This window comes from Camelus dromedarius, chromosome 11 (genome assembly GCF_036321535.1).
Source record: "Camelus dromedarius isolate mCamDro1 chromosome 11, mCamDro1.pat, whole genome shotgun sequence".
Lineage (NCBI taxonomy): Eukaryota > Metazoa > Chordata > Mammalia > Artiodactyla > Camelidae > Camelus > Camelus dromedarius.
The window spans coordinates 9,573,634-9,596,954 of NC_087446.1; the positions used below are offsets into that span (position 1 = coordinate 9,573,634).

At 53.2% G+C, this 23,321-nt stretch overlaps 2 protein-coding genes across 3 annotated transcripts; one reads left to right on the forward strand and one right to left on the reverse strand.

Moving 5' to 3' along the window:
- Positions 1-5,786: 5,786 nt before the first annotated feature.
- MPST (mercaptopyruvate sulfurtransferase) lies at positions 5,787-15,623 on the reverse strand. Of its 2 annotated transcripts, none has more exons than XM_031463205.2 (3): positions 15,521-15,623; positions 9,461-10,085; positions 5,787-6,378 (listed from the first exon to the last, which is right to left on the reverse strand). In XM_031463205.2, the coding sequence occupies exons 1-3, from the start codon at positions 15,533-15,535 to the stop codon at positions 6,080-6,082; spliced, it is 939 nt and encodes a 312-aa protein (XP_031319065.1). In that variant the 5' UTR covers positions 15,536-15,623; the 3' UTR covers positions 5,787-6,079. The 2 variants fall into 2 exon arrangements, with proteins under 2 accessions (XP_031319065.1, XP_031319066.2); XM_031463206.2 differs by lacking the exon at positions 15,521-15,623 and adding an exon at positions 14,814-14,955.
- On the forward strand, positions 15,015-22,087 carry TST (thiosulfate sulfurtransferase). The gene is made up of 3 exons (XM_031463204.2): positions 15,015-15,190; positions 15,858-16,473; positions 21,616-22,087. Exons 1-3 carry the CDS (start codon positions 15,095-15,097, stop codon positions 21,912-21,914), a joined length of 1,011 nt encoding a protein of 336 aa, XP_031319064.1. The 5' UTR covers positions 15,015-15,094; the 3' UTR covers positions 21,915-22,087.
- The last annotated feature ends 1,234 nt before the right edge of the window (positions 22,088-23,321 follow it).

Here is a 23,321-nt window from a genome sequence, read left to right on the forward strand (position 1 = left end):
CCCATGAGGAGGGTCACGGATCCCAACAACTGCCTCTAGAGAAAGCCTCCCTCTGCCTCTTGCTGGCATCTCTCTTTGCTGTAGCAGGAGGTGGGGACTCCTAAGGTTTCTAAAACTAGTTCTTAACCACCTTGGTTGAAAGAACTGCTTTAGATGGTCTAGTTCTTTGTTTAGAATGTGGGTGCAGTTAGCAGCTCTGTGAAACTGATCAGGAGACACGTGCTGAAAAACAGAACACACAGGGAACAAACTTGTTACCCGGTGAGGGGTGCATATAGGGTTCGGGGGGAGTGGGAGGTACAAACTACTGGGTGTAAGATTGGCTCAGGGATGTCACATACAACACAGGGAACAGAGCCAATATTTTGTAATAACTGTAAATGGAAAGTAACCTTTAAAATTTGTATACAAATTAAAGTTTTACAAAAAGAAATAACATTTATTTCGAAGTAATTTCAGAGAAAAGTTGCAAGAATAATACAAAGAATTCTGGTAGAGCCAAATGTTAACATTTTACCATATTTGCATTTTCATTCTCTCTCCCGTCCTTCTTGTTTTTCTGAACCGTTTGAGTCATGACCTTTGAGACCTTGAGTAATCAGAGTTCATGGCCTTTCACTCAGACTCTTCAGTGGAATCTAAAAATAAGGACATTCTTTTACACAACCACAGTACAATTTTCAAAGTCAGGAAATTAATTTTGATACAATACCATTAACTTATTTACAGATTTCTTCAGATTTCCATTTGTCCCACTACTATCCTTTATAGCAGAAGAAAAAAAAAGGAGTTTAGGATTCAATCCAGGATGCACTGCATTTAGTTGTTATGTCTCTTTAGTCTCCTCTGATAGGAAACAGCCCCCCCCCGCCCCAGTCTGTCTTTGTCTCCCTTTTTTGAAGAGTACAGGCTGCTTAATTTGTAGAATGGCCCTCAGTTTGAGTTTGTCTGATGTGTCCTTATGATTAGATTCATTGTATGCATCCTTGGCAGGAACCCAGAAGTGATGCTGTGTTTTCCGTGTTCTCAGTGCATCATCCCAGGAGGTACACATGTCACTTTATCCCATCACTGAAGGTTAACGCTGATCCTTTTGTTATGATGGTGTCAGCCAGCTTGCTGATCTGCACAGTTACTCTTTAGCCCTTTGAATTAATCAGTATCATTACTGACTACATTCTTGTGTTTCCCCTCATTCTTGTTCATTGATTTTTGAGTGTGCAAAACATAACACAGTTCTAAAAGTCAAAACAACGCAAGAAGTCATACACAGAAAAGTAGAGAAGTCTCACCCTCATCTGTTCACCCTATTGCCACCCATTCCCAGAGGTAGCCAGTCTCATTAAATAAAGTTTCTGGTTTGTTCTTCCTGTGGGTTTTTTTGTTTTTTAAGCAGGAATTAACAGATACATGTGTATTTTCTTATTTCCCCTTCTTTCTTACACAAAAGGCAGCCTACTATAGAGACTCTTTTCCACTTTGCTTTTGGACTTAACAATATAGCCTAGAAATCAGGCCACATCATTTTGCAGAGATCTTCCTCATTTTTCTCACATCTGCACAGCTCTCCATGGTGTGAATGGACCGGAGTTTATTCAGCCGTCCTCCTTATGTACATTTAGGTTGTTTCCAATACTTTATGATTACAAATAATGCTACAAATAAGTAGTAAGTAACGTTACAAATAAGTAACCCAATCACGCATAAAGGTTTTCATGCTGTTGGAGGTGTGTCTTCAGGGAAAAGTCCTAGAAGTGGGATTTGCTGAGTCACAGGGTAAGCGCATATCATCTTCATTCAATGTCTGTGTGATTTGTCAAGACTTTCACGGTTCAGAGATGGGGAAAGGCTGCAAGAAGCAGGAGCGAGAGGGAGCGGAGGCTGGCAGGGGAAGAAGATGAGAAGAGTGGACGCAAACCAGCCTCCACTGGGGAATAACCCTCCCCACTGCACCGGCTCCCAGAAGCCTTCCGGGGCCCCAGCTCACTTGGGACCTTCTGGAGGCCCCTCCCATCTCATTCTGGGCCACACGGTTCTGCAGGTTATCACTTGCTTCCACCTAAGGATTGTGCCTGGTTTTCAGCACCCAGTGATTGCCTCCTTCATGGGTTTTCCCCTGCTGATTGCTACTATGTTCTTTAAGGAGAGGGAGTACGTCTTTTACAGCAGAGTCCTGGAGAAATAGATCAGAGTGCACACCTAGCCCCACAAGCCACCGAGCTTCTGGTTCCCTTATTCCTCACCTGTGAACAAAGGTGTAATCATGTGTGCACGTGTGAGTCCATTTGTAGGGGGTTTATGAAACACCCCCACCCAGAAAAATGCCCCACTCCCTCTTCTCTGACCCCTCCCCAATTCTCTCACAATGATGAATGCCAAGGAGTCATTCCATCCAGGATTCCAGTCCCAGCCTTACCTTTCCTGGGACCTCAAGAGAGGTATCTGACTGATGGACTCAGATCCCAGTGTCCACTGCCCCTCACCCTGTTCCTCTGTCGGTGTTCCTTGTCCCCAGCTCAACATAGTGCTTTAAGCCCTGGAATTGGTGGCATCGTCCAGAGGGAGTAGGCTCCCCCAAGAAGCAGGGGGAGACTCTGAAGAACACAGAGAGTTGCCAGGAAGGACAGCTGGTGAGGAGGATCTGGCATTGCAGGGACTTGAGGACTGGAAAGTCACAGCAATGGTGGCCATCTAGTAAAGGGGCAAACAGCCCCGGCAATAAAGTGATAAAGCCACAGAGTTCAGGTACCCCCAAGTACACGGTGTCCCACCCCCTAACAGGTTAATGTGTTAACATTTTGGGTGCTTAAAATTATAAAGCTTCAGTTCACCTGCAAATTTCATCTCCTCCCCAATGACTCATTCTCCATACATTAAGAATAACAGCACTCCATTCTGCTTATACACCTGGGGTGTGATTTCCGGTAGGAATGACCTACAATATGAAACACCTTATATTGCTTTGCACTTTATCTTACCTGACATCACACCCACCCTGTGTGTGGCAGGGCAGTTTGCTCCCATTTTTCAGATGAGATGACTGAAACCCAAACTGGAAGGGTCTGGAAAGCAGACCTTCTGGGTCTCATGTGGCGCCAGGACCAAATCAGTACGTCAATTCATTATTCAGCCCACTGTGTGGGGTCGGGGCTTCTTTGGGCCATGACCCCTCAAGGCCCCTTGAGGCACTGGGCCAGGGAGTGAACTCAACCCAGTGCAGCTGGTTAGGCAAGCCTGGCAAACTTTCAGCTCTCCCTGACACAGAGAGTGTGCTCAGCAAATATTTGCCAAATAGACAAAAATTTCATCATCCTCATTGTTCTGTGTTCAAAGTTCCAGCTTGGAACACACAGGGTGGGATAGGATGGGACCCTGCAGTGAGCGGTTGATTACTCTGGGAGTTCAGACTTGCAGGAGACAGGGCAGGGCTCAGAGTGACCCTGTGTCTTTCCTAACCAGCTCCTGCAAAGTTAAACCAACCACAGCTCTGAGGATCAAAGAAAGGCATGTCTCCATCTCCCTTCTCCCGCCTCTGGGCAAGTCCTCTCTGAACCTGCCCAGACACATCGAGAACCTTCCCTGGAGGAAAAAGCCCCAGCTCAGATCAGCCAGGGTTCCTTACTGGATAGGTAAGGATGGTGCATCTGGGGTGGGGGAAAGGAGCCTAAACTCCCCCCCCACCCCCCTGCTTAAATTCCACGGCTCAGCTCAAGGTGTCTTCTTGTGGAGCTGGAGAGACACTTGGCCATCTCCCATGAGCTTGTCACGTGTGTTTCCAAACCCTGAATTACACTCCCTTCTCTCTTGGATCCTGAATTTGGGAAAAACAGCCCAGATTTCCCTGACCCATTGGAGAGGCTCCAACCTTGAGAATTCTAACTCCAATTTGGCTCCTCTCCCAAAATAGCTGTGCGTCCTTAGGTAAATTACTCAACCTCTCTGAACTTGTTTTCTCACTTGTAACATGAGTCTGTTGTAAAATAGATCATTTCACCATTTCTTTCTAAAAGATATACTATGGGCCTGTTTCTCCTTCCTGGCTGGGAGGCTTTCTCAGGGCAGGAACACAATTCTCAAATGCATGTTCCCTCTCTCCCAGTGCAGGAAGTACAGAGGGCACTCAACATGCTGAATAAATATACTTTAAAAAATAACTGTAACACTAGATGTTGATTCTGTGCAGTCAACAGTTTCTATGGATTCACTTATTCAGTCCCCCTATTGTTCAAAGAAGGTACAATTACTCTCATCTTAAAAATGAAAAAATGAGACTCAAAGAGGCTCAGCAGTGCATCCAAGGTCAGGCAGCCTTGCAAGGGGCAGCTGATCAGAACCTCTCGTGTTTGCAAACAAAGCTGGCTCCTTGAAGAGGCAGGGGTGCTTCTGGGAGAGAAAACGTGGTTTGTCTGAAACCAGCACAAAAGGAAGGTTTCTAAACTGCTGTATTCAGCCCCCAGGGGAAGGGGCTTATGGTGGGGTGACAGGGATCCCCACATGGAGGGGATCCCTGTCTACACTGGTCCTGACTGCTGTGGTCAACTGTGGCCACCGCTCCTACAGCAGCGGTGCTCAACTGGGGGTGACTTTTGCCTCTCAGGAGATATTTGGTCATGTCTGGAGACACTTTTGGTTCTCAAAACTGGTTAGTGTTGCTGGCTTCCGGATGGAGGCCAGAAATGTTGCTAAACTTCCTCTGGTGCCCAGGACGGCCCCTACAACAAAGAATCATCCAGCCCAAACGTCAGTTATGCTGAGGTTGAGCTAGAAAGATGGGACTCCGCATTGGGTTCTTGGCCAGATCCTCGTCTGAAATCCTTTCGTCTGAAGTTTGTATTATTCCCATTTTATAAATGAGGAAGCTGAGGTTCGGAGAGGTGGGATTTTTACATCTCTTATTCAGAAAACCAGGATTCTGCCACTAGTCCCCTGCCATCCCTGTGGACTTGGGAGAGACACAGCATCACAGGAAGCGGGGTGGGGACTGTAGGCGAGAAAAAGAGTAAATTCAGAGCCTGGAGATCTGGGTCTGGTTCCAGCTCTGTCGTGAACCCATCATGAGGTCTCAGGTAAGTCACTGCCCACTCTGGTTTTTTCCTTCTAGGGTTCCTCCCAGTGCTGGCTGACCCTGGCCCTTCACTACCAAGAGGTACCTCGGGGGCTTGAAGATGGGGAGGGATGGCCCCAGTTCTGACAGGGGGCATCTGGGGCCTTCTCAGACCCCCATGTCCACCTCTGCACAAACGACAAATACAGAGGGAAGAGAAAAGAGTCCTTAAGTGTTGCAAAGCCAGGGAGAGAGGCTCTCCTTGAGCAGAAAGGATCAAAGCCCCTGGATCGCCCACCCCCTGGTAGCGCCAGAGGCTAGCCTGCAAGTGTGGCTCTCAGGGTCTAGAGCTAGATTCTTCTCCAATTAGGCTAAACCCTGCTCTCCTCCAGGAGGTCCCAGCTGGGGTGGGACAGCCTCCTATTAAGTTCTAGACCCCTCTGTCTTGAAATGAGATGTACTGCTTACCTGTCGGGGGGGGGCTTTGGGGGAGACTCCAGGCAGAGCACAGCAAAGATTCACCCTCAAGAGCCCAGAAGCCAGAAGGGAGACTCCAGAATTATGGAGCAGAAGATGGTTTGCTGGGAGACATTCTGGCCACAGGAATGGAAGGGCTCTTGGCCTCCAGCACTGCTCAGAGGGCAGGGACAGGCTCCTCAAGACCCTCTGGCTCCATGGAGCGTAGCTGGGCATCTTGGAACCACAGGCCAAAGGGCCAAGGAAAGCCGAGGCAGCCCCACAGTTGGCAGAATTGAGCACGTGGCTGTTTTATTTCCCCAGTGGTAAAACGAAAGGGAGGTGGGGCTCCAGCACGGCACCATGTGGGCAGCTCCCCTCCCCCTGTGCCCATCACCACCTTCTCTCCTGCCTCTGCTGGGAGCCTGTGTCACGGAATCCTGGCCTCTGGGATGTCACCCCACACACCACCTAAGTTGGAGGAAGAAACACTATCCTGGTCGAAGCAGAGTCAGAACCACCAGGCTGGGCACAGCTAGAGGCTGCGTGTCACCCAAGCTTCCTGCGTCTGGCCAAGCCTCAGTGGGTCTTCCCCCGGCCCTCGGAGATGATGTCCTCCGGCTGGGCACGCATGTACCACTCCACCCAGGAGCCGTCGTAGATGGGTACATCAGGCTTGCCGCAGAGGTAGGCCCCCAGTGCCACGTGGCAGGCTGTGACGCCAGAGCCACACGTGGCCACCAGGGGCTGGGACAGGTCCACCTTCTTGTCCTGGAACAGGTGGCGGATCTCCTCGGGGCTCTTCTCCAGGCCCTCCTCAGTCAGGAAGTCCGTGAAGGGGATGTTGATTGTGCCAGGGATGTGGCCGGGCTCAATGCCTGCAGCAGGAGAGCAGGAAGAGGGGAACGAATACAAGGTTGGAATGAATGAGATGCAGCCACAGGGTAACCTTCTAAGAGCATCACCTCTCATGCGTGTAGCAGTCCTCACAACCAGGAAGCCCAGGCACTATTTACAAGAATCTCATTTTACAGGTAGAGATGCTGAGGGTCACTATTGCCCAACGCCACGCACCTAGCAAACTGCTGCCTGGAATGTGAACCCAGGGCTCAGACCCCACCAGAGACACCCTCTGCCCCAGGTTTCCTGATGACTATAAGCCCCGGGGCAACAAAGATAAACAAGACCTCTGCCTGGCTAGGACTTGGAGCATCTGCTGTCAACAGTGTTTGATCTGGCAGGGCAGACAGGCAATAACTGAATAATTACAAGCGTGATGGCTGTTACTAAAAGGCCGTCCTAGGTGGTAGCGGGGCATAGCATACATAACAGCAATACACAGTAATAGGAGTAATCACGGCTGACATTATTGAGGCGTTAATCTGTGCTGGGCACTGTTCTGAGCCCCTCAGCTGTATTTTCCCCTTTAAGCCTCCCTAAAACTCTATGGGAAAGAAATTACTATTCTCTGTGTGTATGTATATGCGTGACCGAGACATTGCGCTATACACCAGAAATTGACACATTGTAGCTGACTGTACTTCAATTAAAAAAACAAAAGAAATTAATATTCTCCCTTTTGTACAGATGAGGAGACTGAGGCACAGAGACTAACTTACCCAAGATAGTAGGGGCAGAGGGGCCTGCAGGACACACTGCCTGGGAGGGGGAGGGTCAGGGAAGCTTCTGGGAGTAGCTCTGAAGATTCCACCAGGTTGAGGGTTCTGGGGGGTGGGGGCTGAGAGCACCCCAGGCAGAGGGCATCAGGGTGGCAGGGAGTCGCTTGGAGCTTAGAGGGGTTAACAGTCATTGTGGCAAAAAGCCCAGACAGTGAGAAGGCTGAGGATCAAGGGGACACCAAAGTGGGTGGGGACACCTTAGTGAGCCTGGATTAAGACTTAGGGCTTTGACATAACCCTAGGGGAAATCAGACTTTCATTTTCAAAAGATTGTTTTGACTGTAGCTTGAAGAAGAGGATGTGGACAAGGCCAGAGGGTCCTTCATTAAGAGAGGATCATCCCCCACTCGCAGCTTCGCACTCTCGGGGAGCTGCTGACCCATGTCGGTATCTACTCTCAGGACTTTGTGTATAGACAGCACTCCTCCGGGTCCACGGTGAGGTTGGAATGCGTCCTGCATCCCAACTTAACAGATGCAGAAACTGGGCTCAGCCAGAGATACTACATAGAGACCGGCCAGAGCAAGGAAGATGGGCAAGCTCTCAGCCCACGCTGGCCACTGTCAGAGCAGGGCTGTCCCCACACCTTGAACCTCACCGAGCAAAGCATGCTTCCCCTCCCGGCCGGAACGACATGGCAAATGAGAGGTGCCATTGGCCAGATTTCAGGCTATGGACGGGACTGAAGGGGACAGTGATATTCTCCATCACTTTAGATGGAGCCTTTACACATATCTGCTTGTTCACCTCGACAACAGGCCTGTTAGGTGTTTATCGCTCTCTCCCATTTTACAGATGAGCAAGCCTGATGGAGGGAAGCATTAAGCACATTTGTAAAGAGCCATAGCCAGGGAAGCACATGTTAACTGTATCATTTCCCATTTCTTGAGTGCATCCTGTATGGGCAAACACAGGGCTGAGTGGTTGACATACTTGCTCTCATTTGACCCTCACTACATCCTTTAAGCTCTGTATCCTGCCCTGACTTTACAAGTGCAGAAGCTGTGGTTCGGAGATTAGGTGACCTACCAGGTGTCACACAGCCAGCACAACCTAGGGCAGCGCTCTGAACCTAGGTCTGGCTCTGGCTCGCCACTCTATGTTGCTCTACCACTCCCCACCCCTACCCTTACCCGGGGCTGCTGAGCTGAAGGATCCCACAGGCTCAAGGTGGCATCCCCATTGGGCTGAACCATATTAAGCTGCCACAAATGTAGGTGCAAAAATGGTTGGATAGCAGCAATTTCCTGCAGTGTGACCCAATGCCAACATTTCTCATGGTTCCTTCCATGTGGTAGGGACCTTCTGAACTCACCAAACCTCTCTGGGGCATCGGCTCCATCCAGCTACTGGGTTAGTCTACAGGATGCACTGGGAGCATGGGTCACCCCAAACAGTGAGAGGACAGGGTGAATCCAAGCTGCTCTAGAAACACAGAACAGAAGCTCCAACCCCAAGTCGGGGGCATAGGGGATGCGATTCAGGGAGTGCTTCTCAGAGGAAGTGGCAAGTTCCTTGCACCCTCCTGGAAGCAAGCACGAGAGAAATGGCTGGAGGGTTACTGGCTGTTCACTGTAGTTCAAGGGACGAGTTTAATGCCTGCCTGGGCTGCTTACTGAGACCTGGGGCAAAACAGCCACTCTAAGGCTCCATTTCCTCCTCTGTCCAATGACAGCACCCAGCTGGAGGGATCATTAAAAAGCCTACACACCAAAGTGGCTCCTGACCCGCCTGCTTTGTGGGGACTCCTCGCTAACCTCATACTGGGCCTTCCCACAGGTTCCTTGCCTGAGAAATCCAGCCCCCAGGCGGAAGGCCCTGCCTCAGCCCAAGCCAGCAACCACCCTCTTGTTCAGTTTCTGCTCCAACCCAGGGCAGCAACCTCTCTCTCTCTTCTTAGACTCAATTATGCCTTCTGCAATCCTTGGCCCCTCTAAGTGACTTTCCTCTCACTCTCCACCTCAGACTCCTCCTCCTCCTCGGCTCCATCATCCTCAGAGACTGTAACAGACCCGATCAGGCCCCATCCCTTTGGATGGGCACTTATACTGGACACCCTGGATTCCCAAAGAGTTTGGGGCGGTCACTGCCCCAAGCGCAGTGGAGGTAGGGCAAGTATTATTGCCCCCACTTTAGAATAAAGCCAGCAAAACTTAGTGAGGCGAGTAGAAACCAAATCGGGGCGCCCACTCCACCCGGTGTCCTTTAAAGGCAAGGGTGAGGCAAGGGCCTGATCCCGCGCCCCCAGGGCCCTCCCCGGCCCTCCGGGCATCACTGTTACCATCTCGGGGCTCGGGCTCTGTGCCCCGGAAGCGGCCGGCGGCGCGGGCGTCCACCACCTGGAAGCGCCTGGATTCGAGGTTCTCCTTGATGTCCTCGTACGTCTTGACATACGCAGGGTCCAGCGTGGCACTGAACTCCGCGGGCGTCGGGCGGCTCTTGCCCGAGCTCAGCGGGAGGCCCTGGCGCAGCCAGTTGCGGAGGCCGCCGTCGAGCAGCGACACGGTGCGGTGGCCAAAGGCGCGAAACATCCACCAGACGCGCGGTGCCGCGTACAGGCCCTGGTCGCTGCCGTCGTAGATCACGACGTGGGTGGCGGCGCCCACGCCCAGGCGGCCCGCGTACTCGGCGAAGTGCTCCGCGCTGGGCAGCATGTGGTCGTAGGGCGACGTGGGGTCACTGCACTGGTCGATGTCAAAGAAGGCGGCGCCCGGGATGTGGCGCTCCTCGAACTCGCGGCGCGCATCGCGGCCCAGCTTGGGCAGGTACCAGGACGCATCCAGCAGCTGCAGGGGCGCCCCGGCGCGCGGGGCGCGCAGGGCCTCGGCCACCCACTGCGCCGACACGAGCGCACGGAAGAGCTGCTGCGAGGCCATGGCGACGGCGGTGACACTGGGGCTGCAAGCCTGGGCGACAAGGAAGGATGTCAGGAGGGAATCGAGGAAGAGGCAGGCACGGGGCGGGAAACTTCCGTGCCGCTAAGGGCTGGGGCTGGGCCCGGGCCGGAGGGGGCGGTGGAGCCCAGGGAGAGCAGAGTTCATGGAACGCGGAAAACCAGCGGTGGTGAACCCAGATGCAGACTTCGGTCACCCGGACCTCCTCTCTCCTCCCCTGCCAGGCCTTGGGTATATACACAGAACAGAGTGACCAAATGACCATGACCTTGGAGAGGACCAGGTGGGGACCCTCACCGGTGCTCGCTGTGGAGCAGAAAGGGAGAGGGCCCCAGCAGAGGAAGGCCCGCTGGCACTTCAAGGTAATTAGGGGCAAAGCCTCAGACCCTCCCTAAGGTGCAGCTCAGCTTCGCTTGCAATCAGCCAAGGCCCCTGGTGGAATTCATTCATTCATTCACCAAATATTTATATAAGCAGCCTCAGAGGAATAGTTGCTGAAATTTACTGAGTCCTCCCTGTGCTGTTTACTCCTCACAATACTTTAGGACATTGCAGGACACAGGACACACTTATTTGCTAAATGGGTAGCCTCAGCTCAGAGGGTTCACCAGCCCATCCTGATAAGTCAGCCCACAGCCTTCCAGGACCAAGATGCTCCAAACTCACAGAGCCCCTGGGCAAGCAGCCCCCCACCCCACCCCCACCCTGTCCATTGGCGCAGGTTAGAGGAAGGCACCCCTTCCGCCAGGCAGAGGCAGAGCCCCTCCCAGGGCACCTGGCTGGGTGAGTGGGGTGCAAAGCAACACAGCCTTCAGTAGTGAGTATGTGGGGATGCCTGTTTCTTTTCTTTTTTGGGGAGGGGGGTTGTAATTAGGTTTATTTATTTATTATTGTTTATAATGGAGGTGCCTGGGGGACCTCGGGCACGCTAAACACTGCACTCTACCACTGGGCTATACCCTCCCCACACATGCCTGTTTTCTGAATGAGGCAACCGGCCTTAGAGATGTAAGTGCCTTGCCCTCAGTCACCAAGCTGGTTAGGGCCAGCCTCAGGATTTGAAGCCAGGTTGCAACTTCTGAGGCTGGACTTCTGCCCCAGCCCCAGGTCAAGGATGACCAAGGCCTAATGACTCAGTAGTGTGACAGCCCCCTCCCACGGTCTCATTGCAGGCTGGCTTTTCGAACCATGTTGCCCACCCTGCTTGGCCTTATGCTGGACACTGAGAAATTCTTGACTCTGCAAGGCTCTGGGAGTTAAGGCAGGCCACAGGCCTGCTCAAGAGACAATGGAATCGCAGAAAGTCTGGAGTTCAGTGGGAGTACAAAGGGGCCACTAGCTCAGTCTGGGGTGGGAAGGCTTCCTGGAGGAGGAGGAAGTCCAAACCGATCAGAGGCTCAGGAAACCCCAGTCTGACCTTCGGGGTGAGACTGCCAAAGAGGCCTTGGCTAAGGGGCAACCCCAGTGTCTGTGGGTTATGCCAGAGCTAGACAATGTTGGAGGACACTGTGGTTCCCTTCTTGAAGAACCCATTGTGAACCACAGCAGTCCCTGCCCGCCCCCCATTCTGGGGGCTTCTTGGTTTTTTTATCCCAAGGGTCCATTTTGAACCCTGATTTGGGAGTAAGAGCCCCTCCAAAGTCAGTGCAAATCCCACTCCCTTGCTGAATGAGTTACATGAGGGCAGGCATGTCAGGGTCCCCGTGCTGTTTCCATTTCTTAGAGTAGAGCTTCCAACCCTCACCTCTTAGGGTGAAGATTAAATAATGAATGCCGAGGCACCACCATAATGCCCTGCCTGTGGCTGGCTTTAATAATCATTAAAAACGGCTTCATAAGTTAGAACACTCCCCACACCACCTACAAAAATAAACTCAAAGTGGCTTAAAGATTTAAACATAACACAGGACACCATAAATCTCCTAGAAGAGAACATAGGCAAAACATTCTCCGACATAAATCACAGCAATGTTTTTCTAGGTCAGTCTCCCAAAGCAATAGAAATAAAAGCAAAAATTAAACGGGACATAATCAAACTTATGAGCTTTTGCACAGCAAAGGAAACCATCAACAAAATGAAAAGACAACCTATGGACTGGGAGAAAATATTTGCAATGACGATGCAACTGACCAAGGCTTAATTCCCCGAATATACAACAGTTCATACAACTCAATAACGAAAGAACAAACAACCCAATCCAAAAATGGGCAGAAGACCTAAATAGACATTTCTCCAAAGAGGACATACAGCTGGCCAATAGGCACATGAAATCGGCTCAGAATCACAAATTATCAGAGAAATGCAAGTCAAAACTACAATGAGATATCACCTTGCACCAGTCAGAATGGCCATCATTGAAAAGCCCCCAAACAATAAATGCTGGAGAAGATGTGGAGAAAAAGGAACCCTCCTACACTGCTGGTGGGAATGTAATTTGGTGCAGCCACTATGGAAAACATTTTAAGGATGATTCCTTAAACAACTAAAATTAGAGTTACCATATGATCCAGCAATCCCACTCTTGGGCATATATCCAGAGAGAACTCTAATTCGAAAAGACACATGCACCCCAGTGTTCACAGCATCACTATTTACAATAGCCAAGACATGGAAGCAACCTAAATGTCCACTGAGAAATGACTGGATAAAAAAGACGTGATATTTATACACAATGGAATACTACTCAGCCATAAAAAATGGAATAATGCAATTTGTAGCAACATGGATGGGGTTAGAGGTACTAAGTAAAGTAAGTCAGACAGAGAAAGACAATATGATATCACTTATATGTGGAATCTTAAAAAAATAATACAAATGAACTTATTTGTAAAACAGAAACACTCACAAACATAGAAAACAAACTTATGGTTACCGAAGGGGAAAGGGAGGGGGACGGATAAATTAGGAATTTGGAATCAGCAGATACAAACTACTATATATAAAATAGATAAACAACAAGGTCCTACTGTACAGCACAGGGAACTCTATTCAATATCTTGTAATAACCTATAGTGAAAAAATATGAAAAAGAATACATTATGTGTACAACTGAGTCACTATGCTGTACTCCAGAAACTAACACAACCTTGTTTTTTTTCCTCCTAACACAACCTTGTAAATCAACTACACTTTAATAGAAACGAAAACAAAAACCAAAAAAATGGCTTCACAAAAATTTCATTATTTCTTCAGAGTTACTCTCATAGGAGGCCTTTGAACCATCAACGGCAAGTCTTGAATCTTAGAATTTCAGGGCTAAGTGGGACTTCGGAGGTCTGAGGTCATCCTGCCTTACCTGTTGAGCTGGCAGTTCTCTCACAAAGGACTGTGGGAGGTAAAGGAGGGTCTGGTAGAGCAGGCTGTGTGTGTCACTGAAGGGCAGGGACCAGGTCCCTGGGCACTCGGCAGGCCTGGATGGCTGAAGGTGGGGCTGCTCTGCGAGTCAAGGGTTCCAAGACAGATAGGACAGCCCCAGGGCCATCTCCGTAGCGTATACAACTCCACTAGGGGAAGTGTGAGCCCTGGAACACCATCTGGGGTGGGCCCTGGAATAGCAGGGCTCCAGATAGACTGGGCATTCTGCAAGGGCCTGCCCCAGCCTCGTCCTTCTTGGCTCTCTCTCTCTCTCCTGACTGCAAAGCGTAACGTTCAGAGGATTCGCTGGGTAAACGCTGATCAAAGTACGAATTTTTGCATCTTTCGGTAAGAATATAAGAGTTATATTATATTATAATAAAATGTAATTCTTAATATAAGAATATAAGAATAAAAAATTTTTAAAAAGACAAGAGCCTTCCAGGTATATGTAACAGCTTATGCAAAAGCTGAGTAGGGGCAGTGGGGTCCCATCGGCTTGCAAGAACCAGTTGTTAGATTTTCAGGACTTAGGCCAATGGGTTGTCAAACACAGCCATTGTTAAAAATTAAATTATATAAACTTAGAGTAAGTTATGAACAAAGGCGGGTTTTGTTTTTTGTTTTTTTTTAAAGTATGAGGCTTCAAGGATGAACAAGTGAAACAAAAGCAGCTCCTGCCATGTGGGCTTCAGATCAGAGATTAACAAGAGTCTGTGGCCTCAACGCCACCGCGCCCCTGGGCAACTCGCTGGGCCTGGGCAACTTGCTGGGCCTGGGCAACTCGCTGGGCCTCTCTCTTTGGTCTTTAAATTAAAGTTTCTGGCCTACTCCGCGGGGTTGTTGTGGGAAGTAAGTGACACTGTAGGAGTACCCAGTCAAGTGCCTCACCAAGCAGGCCTTGACAAATGCTAGTTTCGTTTCACTCCAGCAGGTGCTTTGCCAGTTTGTCCTCCCAGAGCCTCTAGGTCAGTTGGCCTCCTCTCCCTGGCCTCTCCGACAGGCTTTATTAGTCCTCCTCCCTCCCTCCTACCCCCGCTGGTGGCACCAGCTGACAGACCCCCTCCTCACTCCGCCGCGCCTCCTCCCCGCTGCCACTCGCTCCGACTCCACCCTGCGGGCCGCCCCCAGCTGCTGCGGACCGCCATCCTTAGGGCGAAGCCTGGGGCGCACCTTCCCTCCTAGACTGCAGCCCCCTCCTCCCCTCCTCGGCTCAGGCCCCCGCCGCGGGAGCCCAGCGCAGCGCACCCCGATGATCGCCTCCCCCTAAAGAAAGGCGAGAGCCACTCCGACGCAGCAGTAACCCAGCCTCGGGTTCAGCCAAGGCCCCGGCGCAGCGCGCCCCCTCCCCTCGCCCGCAGCTGTCCCCTCCTCCCGCCACCAACCTGCGGCCGGCCAAAGGGAGGAGACTCCGGCACAGCCCACGGCCCCGACCACTCCGAGCCGCGGCTGCCGGCGTCTTCCACTGGCCGAGCCTGGGGGGAGACGCCCGCTCCGCCGAGCCCTGCCCCGCGCCGCGCCCGCATCTCCCGGCGCCCCGGGCGGGCCCCCGGGGGTCTGAGAGGCGCTGCAAGCTCGGCGGGCGGCCAGGGGCGGGCGCGGCGCGGCAGCGGGGACGCGGGTTGGGACGGGCGGCGCGGGATCCACCCCCCCGGGCGGAGGCCCGATGGTGTGGGCCGGCAGGGGAGTTGCGGGCTCTGGGTTTGAACCTGCCAACTTCTCCAGCGGGCAGGGGCGAGCGCCAGGGCGGCGGCGAGGGCGAGTGAGTGCGCGTGGTGGGGCGTTGGCAGGCGCTCGGGCCGTTCGGGACTGGGCCGCCGGCCGGACCACCTGAGACCCAGGGAGGGTTCCGGTGGCGAGAGCGGGGCGGGGTGCCCCGGGAACCCTGGACCCAACTGGGGCAGAGGGCGCCGGGCAGGGCTGGACTTGGGCAATCAGGTGGCGGGAGAGCCCAGGTTGCTGAGGGCAAGGAAGGTTTGCGAGACCAGAGGCTCCGGCGAGGGTGTGTGCGGGGCTCCAGCAAACCTTTCCCCATGCGCTCACTCCCCTGCCCTCCCAGGAAGGGGGACTCTAAGCCCAAGATGCCTCCTACCCTCATCCGGGACATCCCTTCGCTGCTCTTTCTGGCAGGATCGTGAGGGCGAGTATGGTAGCTTACAGGGCCAGACACCTTTCCTGCCAGCTACCCCAGCTGGAGCCCAGAAGCTCTTGCCCCACCCCCTTCTGTGCGGGCGGGGGGCGCAGGGAGAGGCGGAGGCAGGCTTTCCTTAGGAAAGATCCTAACCCCGCTGAACCCCCAATCCTGCCAAGTTGCTGTAAACACAACATCCCTAGGGGAGTGGAGTGGGGAAAAAAACTCCTCCTCCCAGGCCCCGCCCCCGCATCCACAGTCCTCATGCTGGTCTTTTTCCTGGTTCCCACCGCGCCAGGTAACACGCAGAGCTGAAACCATGGTTCAGCAGATGCTCTACCGGGCGCTGGTCTCCACCAAGTGGCTGGCGGAGTCCGTCCGGTCTGGCAAGCTGGGCCCTGGCCTTCGAGTGCTGGACGCGTCCTGGTACTCGCCGGGCACCCGCCAGGCCCGCAAGGAATACCTAGAGCGCCATGTCCCCGGCGCCTCCTTCTTTGACATAGAGGAGTGCCGGGATACTGCCTCGCCCTATGAGATGATGTTGCCCAGCGAGGCGGGCTTCGCTGACTACGTGGGCCGCCTGGGCATCAGCAACGACACGCATGTGGTGGTGTATGATGGTGACCACCTGGGCAGCTTCTATGCGCCGCGGGTCTGGTGGATGTTCCGTGTGTTTGGCCACCGCACCGTGTCAGTGCTCAATGGTGGCTTCCGGAACTGGCTGAAGGAGGGCCACCCGGTGACATCTGAGCCCTCATGCCCAGAGCCAGCCATCTTCAAAGCCACACTGGACCGTTCCCTGTTCAAGACCTACGAGCAGGTGCTGGAGAACCTCGAATCAAAGAGGTTCCAGCTGGTGGATTCACGGGCCCAAGGGCGGTACCTGGGCACGGAGCCGGAGCCAGATGCAGTAGGTAGGTGTCCCGGTGGGTGGATGGTCCCTGGGGAGCAATGCCTAATGAAGGGATGGGGAGAAGGATGCCTGGGACCCTCTCCAGGTTTTGCCCTCAGTACCCCCACCCCCATGAGACTCAGCCTTTCCATCTGTAAAATGAAAGGGTAGAGCCAAACCTAAAGGCTTTTCCAGCTCTGATGCATGAAGACATACACATGTGTTCCCATAGCCACATGCTAAGGAGTGACCTAGCAAAGGTATGGAGTGGCATCAACACAGGTGACTTTTGACAGATCCACCCACATTCATGCCCTGGCACCAGCTCCCCCATGTGCCCAAAACTGTGTCCGTGAGCCACACATGCATCGCTGTACAGAAACTTCCCACGGACACCGAGCTTCCCAGGACCCTTCTAGTTCTTCTTACAGGTGTAAACGATGGATGCTTGTCCCCAGCACACTTTCCCTCCCTCCAGCTCTCCCGCACCCCTGACCTTCCTTAAGTTTCTCGCTCAGTTAAGTGACAGAGTTGGGATTTGAACCCAATGCTGCCTAGTTTGAAACCAGTGCTCGAAACCAGGATGCGCCACCATTCTGCCCCACCCCCACCTCCTCGGGCCAGCAAGGGGCCCCCTCCGCTAGGCAGCTGCGGGGAGATGGCTCATGAGTCCCCCGAGACAAAGGGGCTGTGGGTAGGAGGGTTCTACACTGCTGGAGGTGGAGGGAGTCTTCAGGAGAAGAAATGCTGAGTTCTAGAACCTACTAACAGAGGACTGCAGAGGTCTTGCCATCACTTCTTCTGGGTGCCCTCCAGCCCCTGCCTGGACACCTCAGGTGGCTGGGACCTCCCTGCTCTCATGGACTCTCGTGGCTCAGGCTGGCAGAGCCCTCAGGATGGCGGGAGGGGACTGCAGCACCGTCCTCAGTCAGGTGCCCCTGTGGAATCCAACTCCTGTACAACATTTTGACTAACTTGTTGAAAACACTCTTCCTTTCTGGGCCTCTGAGAGGAGAACTCTGTGAAAGCTGTTTCCAACACTCTAAGAGCTGGAGGGCCTGAAAGGTCATCTCATCATACACAGGGGAGACTCGGGCACAGAGGAAGGGATGGGTCGCTTAAGTCCACTTGGCCAGTTAGTGGCAGAATCAGGAAAGCGCAGGGCTCTGCCCTCCCCATCATGGCTTTCTCTGGGCCCCTGTTTTTCCTGCCTGGCTTTCTCTCCGAAGGTCTGGAGTTGAAGATTCAAGTTTCTCTGGCACCTTCCAGAGACGCCTGGCACGGAACTCCTGCAGCCCCCTCCTGGCCTTGGCTCTAGGCGCCTTCTCTCCTTGGGTCTTAAGCTGCCACCGGCAGGGAGGAGAGGTGGAGTTACTTCTCTGGCTGCTTCCCAGCTTGGCCTGAAGCAAACAGAATAAGTGAAGGGAGGGTTTACAGATGCCAGATCCATTTTAGAGACAGGGAAACTGAGGCACAGAGAAGGAAAAAGCCTGCTGCTGTAGGTAAGCCTCCTGGAAGCCCCAAATTCTAAAGCCCCTCCCCGTCTCCGTGGCTGGCACCCCCCTCCAACAGTTCCCTCCTGGAGACCTGGGAGCATGGATCCCAATTTGAGCCCAGCTCCTTCTTTGTGCTGGGACTTCAATAAGGTAATTGCTCGGCCCCTCTGGGCTCCCTGATTATGACAAGAAAAGAGTAACGCCAGCCTTACCCACCTGGCTGTGGATTTATTAAATGCAGCAGTGGTCACAAAGGTATTTTGAGAAGGGTCCTCCCCTGATGGGGGATCCGGCATTTCCCTCCATCGTTCTCTAAGAGGCTTCGCTGGCTTCTCATGCAAGACATTTTGGGGACGTTAGGGCACATGAGGCTCTCCTGAGCTCACGGTCCCCGGTTTGTGGTGGGATCAGGGAGGAACACTAGGGGCTCAGCTGTAACACCCAAGGGAAGGTGGACAGCAGGCCCTGGGTGTCCCTGAAAGGAGAAACCCCAGGAGGAGCTGGAGGCAGGAACTTAGAAACCTGCCGGTCACTTCCTGCCCACTTCAGGCAAGCAACTTCCCCTCTGCCTCAGTTTTGTGTATCCAGTGCCTTCAGTCCCATTTGTAAGGGGCGCAAGATGAGAGTCAGACAGACCTGAGTTTACACCATGCACTTATGTGTGGCCTCGGGCAGGTCCCTTCACCTCTGAACCCTCCTAGTGAAAGGAGCACCTCTTACCTTGCAGGAGCCTTGGGGGAGGGGAGAGAGCAGAGCTGAGAGTTGATACAGCTCAGAGTCTTTATAAACCTTATTCTCCCCCGGGTCCAGTGAGGGTGGAGAGGGTGGAACGGACTCCCTAACACATTTTATTCACAGGACCTTTTACACACATTCTCTCCTCAACCCCTGCAGCAGCCCTGCAGGGGAGGCAGGTGCGGGGTGCGAAGTGCTCCCACTCTGCAGATGGGGAAGGGGACAGATTTCTCTAGCCAGAGACAGTGGCAAACGCTTGGCCCCAGTCGGCAGGTAATAAACTGGGGTTGTTTCCCAAGGCCACCGCTGTGTCAGCAAACACAGGGACGGGGGAAAGGTCGCAGCTCTGAGGTGTTGCTTCATATTGCTACATGGGATGGCCTGGCCCCTCCACCTGCATCTCCTCCCAGCGCTGGGTGCTGGGTGCTGGGGTTGGAGCGGGCGGAGGAGAGCTGAGCTGCCTCCCAGCCTCTGGGACTGCCTACACTGGGTGTCTTAGTGTCTTTTTGATGAAAGCAAAAAAGAGCCAAACAGGTTTTCCTGGCCTTGAAAACCCACACCTATCAGTGACCTGAGGGATGTTAACTCACCAAATGGACTAGCATCTTTTTGGCCAAAGCTGGAACACAAAGTCCCAGACCTCTGAGCAGCTGAGGAACATGAGAGGTCATCCCAACCATTCCCCTGCCTCGGCTGCTCTTTCCAGGGAGACCCAGGGTACTCAGAGAACACAAGCTTTGGGGACAGACACACCTGACTTCCATGTCACATCTGTGCTGTGTGTCATGGGGCAAGTGACCACACCTCTCTGAGCCTGTACCCCCCCCCCCCATTAGTGCCAGGAGGCTAATCTATGCTTTGTGAGGACTGCAGAAGATGAAGTGCTTGAGATACCCCATTGTCTTGTGCCAGAGGTTCTGAGCGTGGTAGCTTGTCTGCCCAAGGCAGGGGAAGCCAGGAGCCCGCAGCTGAGGCTGGACTTGGAGGAGCAGCAGGAATGCCTTTTCCCTCAGTTGGCTGTTCCCCAAGTTTCTCTGGCCAAGTTTATCCCGGCCCTCCCCCCACGCAGGCGGTTCCTCTTATTTAAATTCCTTAGACAAGCCCTGAGCTCTCGCTGGCTGATGAAAGGGAGGGCCCCCAGCTCCCAGGCTGGCCCAGTGTTGGGGGCAGGATTCACGGAACAACCCCTCTCCTGTCCCTCGATTTCTTTACGAAGAAGAGGTGCCTTTTATGTAATTAGGAAAGAAAACAATGAGGCTGTTTCATCAGGGATTGGGGGAGGAAAGAAACAAAACAGCTTTCAGGACTCAACAAACGCTTGTGCTTTTAAACGCACTTAAATCCAGCCCACTGCCTGGATGCTGAAACATTTTAAAGTTGGATTTCTTGAAAAAGAACACCCTTGAAGCCAACTGATCAATTGTTCTTCACTGGTAGGGTCAGCACACATCTGATCTCAGATTAAAGTTTCCAGACAAAAAGATGTAATCACAGCAGGCAGAAATCACTATAATTTTATAAGTCGGGACAGCTATTCAATCACAGGAACTCTTAAATGATGCCAGCGAGTTTCGAATCGTCTTTGATCTCGGGGTGAGGGGAATGGGACATCACTGGCCTGATTGCGCACCTACTGTGTGCCCAGGGTCATTAGGGGCTTTTATCTGCGGTAGATGACTTCCCCACAAGCCTGTGTGTTGGTGGGGCTATCTCCCCATTTCACAGGCCAGGTACTGAGGCTCAAAGTTACAGGGCCTGCCTGGCTGAACGCTGCCCCAGTATGTGCCCTGATCACTCCAGTCAGGTCCTCCCCCTCCCACTGCTGCACACCCTGGTCCTGCCCTGCCCCACAGTCTGGGTTGAATGGAGTGACGGGGAATTTTGGAGGAAGGGGGGCCCAGAGAGACACTCCAACATTCCTCTGGGCCCCAGTCCCAGTGCCCAGTCTGCCAGGGTGTGGGGTGCTTCAGGAAGAGGAGTGACCTGGGGCATGCTGGGGGCTGGACCAAGACCTTGGCCCTGGGGGTGGCAGCAGGGCCCAGTCTCGTTTGCCCCACATGCTGGCTATTCTGAAGTCACATTTGGCAGAGGGACCTTACTGCGTGCATAGAAGTTTCTGGAATGGATCCTGGAGCTAGCCTAGACCCCCATTCTGCTTCCATCCAAGCCTCTCACGGCGGCGAGGAAGGGCCTGGCAGGACCACACTGTGCCCCTTCTCACCAGCCCCCAAGGGTTAAGTGGAGAAGTGGTGGAGAAACACCAGTACCGAGGGTGGTGGGCAGCCTCAGTCGTAGGTGCTTTACTCCTGACAGCAGCCTTTGCACACGTGAGCATTCATTCCCATTTTACCCATGGGGACAGAGGCTCAGAGAGGTGACATGACTTGCTTAAGGTCACCCGGCCAGGAAGTGGCAGAGCTGGGATTTGTACTTATATCTAATAGCTGGTCACAGGCTCTTTCCACGCTGTGTGCCTGGGCTCGGTCTCTCCCCTTTACCGCTGTGTTCTCAGCAATCGGCACAACACATGGCATTTGCATTCATTGTCCCATTTGCTCTTCTCTACAATCTACAAGATAGGTATGTACCACTGAGTCCATTTTACAGATGAGAAAACTGAGGTTCAGAGAAGTGAAGCAATTTGCCCAAGGTAAAGGTTAGTATATGGTAGAGCCGAAACTCCTCCCTGTCCTCTCAAGCAGGTAGGAGTTCCGACAGTCCTATTTCAAGGCAGATTAGGAGGAGGGGAGGAGTCATGAGCATCGGAGGTAGGTAGGGATGGAATAAATTGAGCTCCAAAGGCAAAGACGTTATTTTGCAAAGTTCCCTATTTTTATAGCCACGGTTGATTGCAGCCTCCAGACCCCGTTCGCCCCCCACCCCCTATGCCGCTCCTAACCCTGTCCTTCCCCGTGTCCTCTGCCCCTGCCCAGGACTGGACTCGGGCCACATCCGAGGCTCGATTAACATGCCATTCATCAACTTCCTGACGGAGGATGGCTTCGAGAAGAGCCCAGAGGAGCTCTGCGCCATGTTCCAGGCCAAGAAGGTGGACCTTGCACAGCCCCTCATCGCCACATGCCGGAAGGGTGTCACCGCCTGCCACATCGCCCTGGCCGCCTACCTCTGTGGCAAGCCCGACGTGGCTGTCTACGACGGCTCCTGGTTTGAGTGGTTCCACCGGGCCCCCCCGGAGACCCGTGTGTCCCAGGGGAAGGGAGGGAAGGCCTGAGCGGTGGGCCTCTCCTCCGCTCGCCCACAACTCTTGCCCATGTAGTGATCCCGGCCTGGCCTGCAGCTGGGACCGCGCCTCATCGGCAAAGGAAATCGACAAGTTTTTAGCATTGCTGTGTAGAGCCCTCCTCTCCCCAGTGACACTGGAATAAACTTGGCCTTTTCTGAGTAGCTGTGCATGCCTGTTTCTCCCTGGTTCCATCCTTGCCTCATCTCCTTCAGATTCCTTAGAACCCACCAAGGAAAGGAATTCCAGAGCAACCTGCAGCTGGAGAAGCCATGCTGGGGACTCCGCTTAATTATTTAGTTTTGGCAACGGAAGCCGCCTGCTGTGCCGCACGGGAGGAGCACGCTGGGACCTCACCTGGAAGGGGTACCAGGGAGCCAGAAAGAGATGAAATTCAAACTAGCCGGGTACCACCCCTTCCTGCTGTAGGCCCGGCCTCTGGGAGGAGGGGGTGGGAGAGGAGACTGCTGGTCTTCCACTTGAAATGAGTGTTCACAGAGGTGTCCCACAGGCCCCAGGGCCTTTCAGAAGAGGAGATGCTCAGAAGAAGGCCAAAAGAGGGTGGCCTCCACCTGGGGTGTCCTTCCTGGCTGAGAATTAGACCCTTTGGGGAGCGATGTGAGGAGGGGCTGGAGAAGCAGCTTCGGCCCCTGGGAGGTCTAAGAGCTTTGGCAGCGTCAATCAGGAAGTTAGGGGAGAAGAAAGTAACCTGGCAGACTGGGACTGATGTGGCTGGATTTCGAGTTTTCTAGAAACAGGCTCTCTAAACCCTCTTCTGGGGCTGGAAGATGATTCCAAGCCCCACCTACTGGGGACTCTCAGGTCCCCGCTGTACAGACTTCTTAGGTTAAGACTGGACAGGAGGAGGAGAGCCAGGGACAAGGTTGTCAGTGATGGACCAGCCCCTAGCCTGGAGTGGGGGCAATAACGCGCTCAGTTAATACTGAGGAGGCTGGGTGAGAGGTGGGGGCTGGACGCCTGTGGGTTGTGCGGTGGGAGAGGGTCGGGCAGTTTGGACGGCTGACCCCTCTTGCCTCCATGTTGTCCTTCTCACGCCAGCTTTAAGTCCCTTATTAGAGCCTTGAAGGGCTGAAGAGCCAGTTTCAGGAGATAAAGACTCTCTCCCCTCCTTCTCCAATCCCAGAGCTCATTCTCTTGACACATCCACTGAGAGTTGGGCACTGGCCCAGGTGCTAGGACATGGCAGTGAACACAACAGTCCACCTCCTTCCTCACATGTGGTTCATATCCTACCCAGGGGAAAGAACAAATGAATATATATACAGTGTGTCAGATGGTGACAAGTGCTGTGGGAGAAAAGATAGGGTAAGGGGAATGAAGAGTGTGGGATGGGTTAGGGTTCGTTTTGTTTTTTGTTTAAAAGTAGTCTTGGTAGGC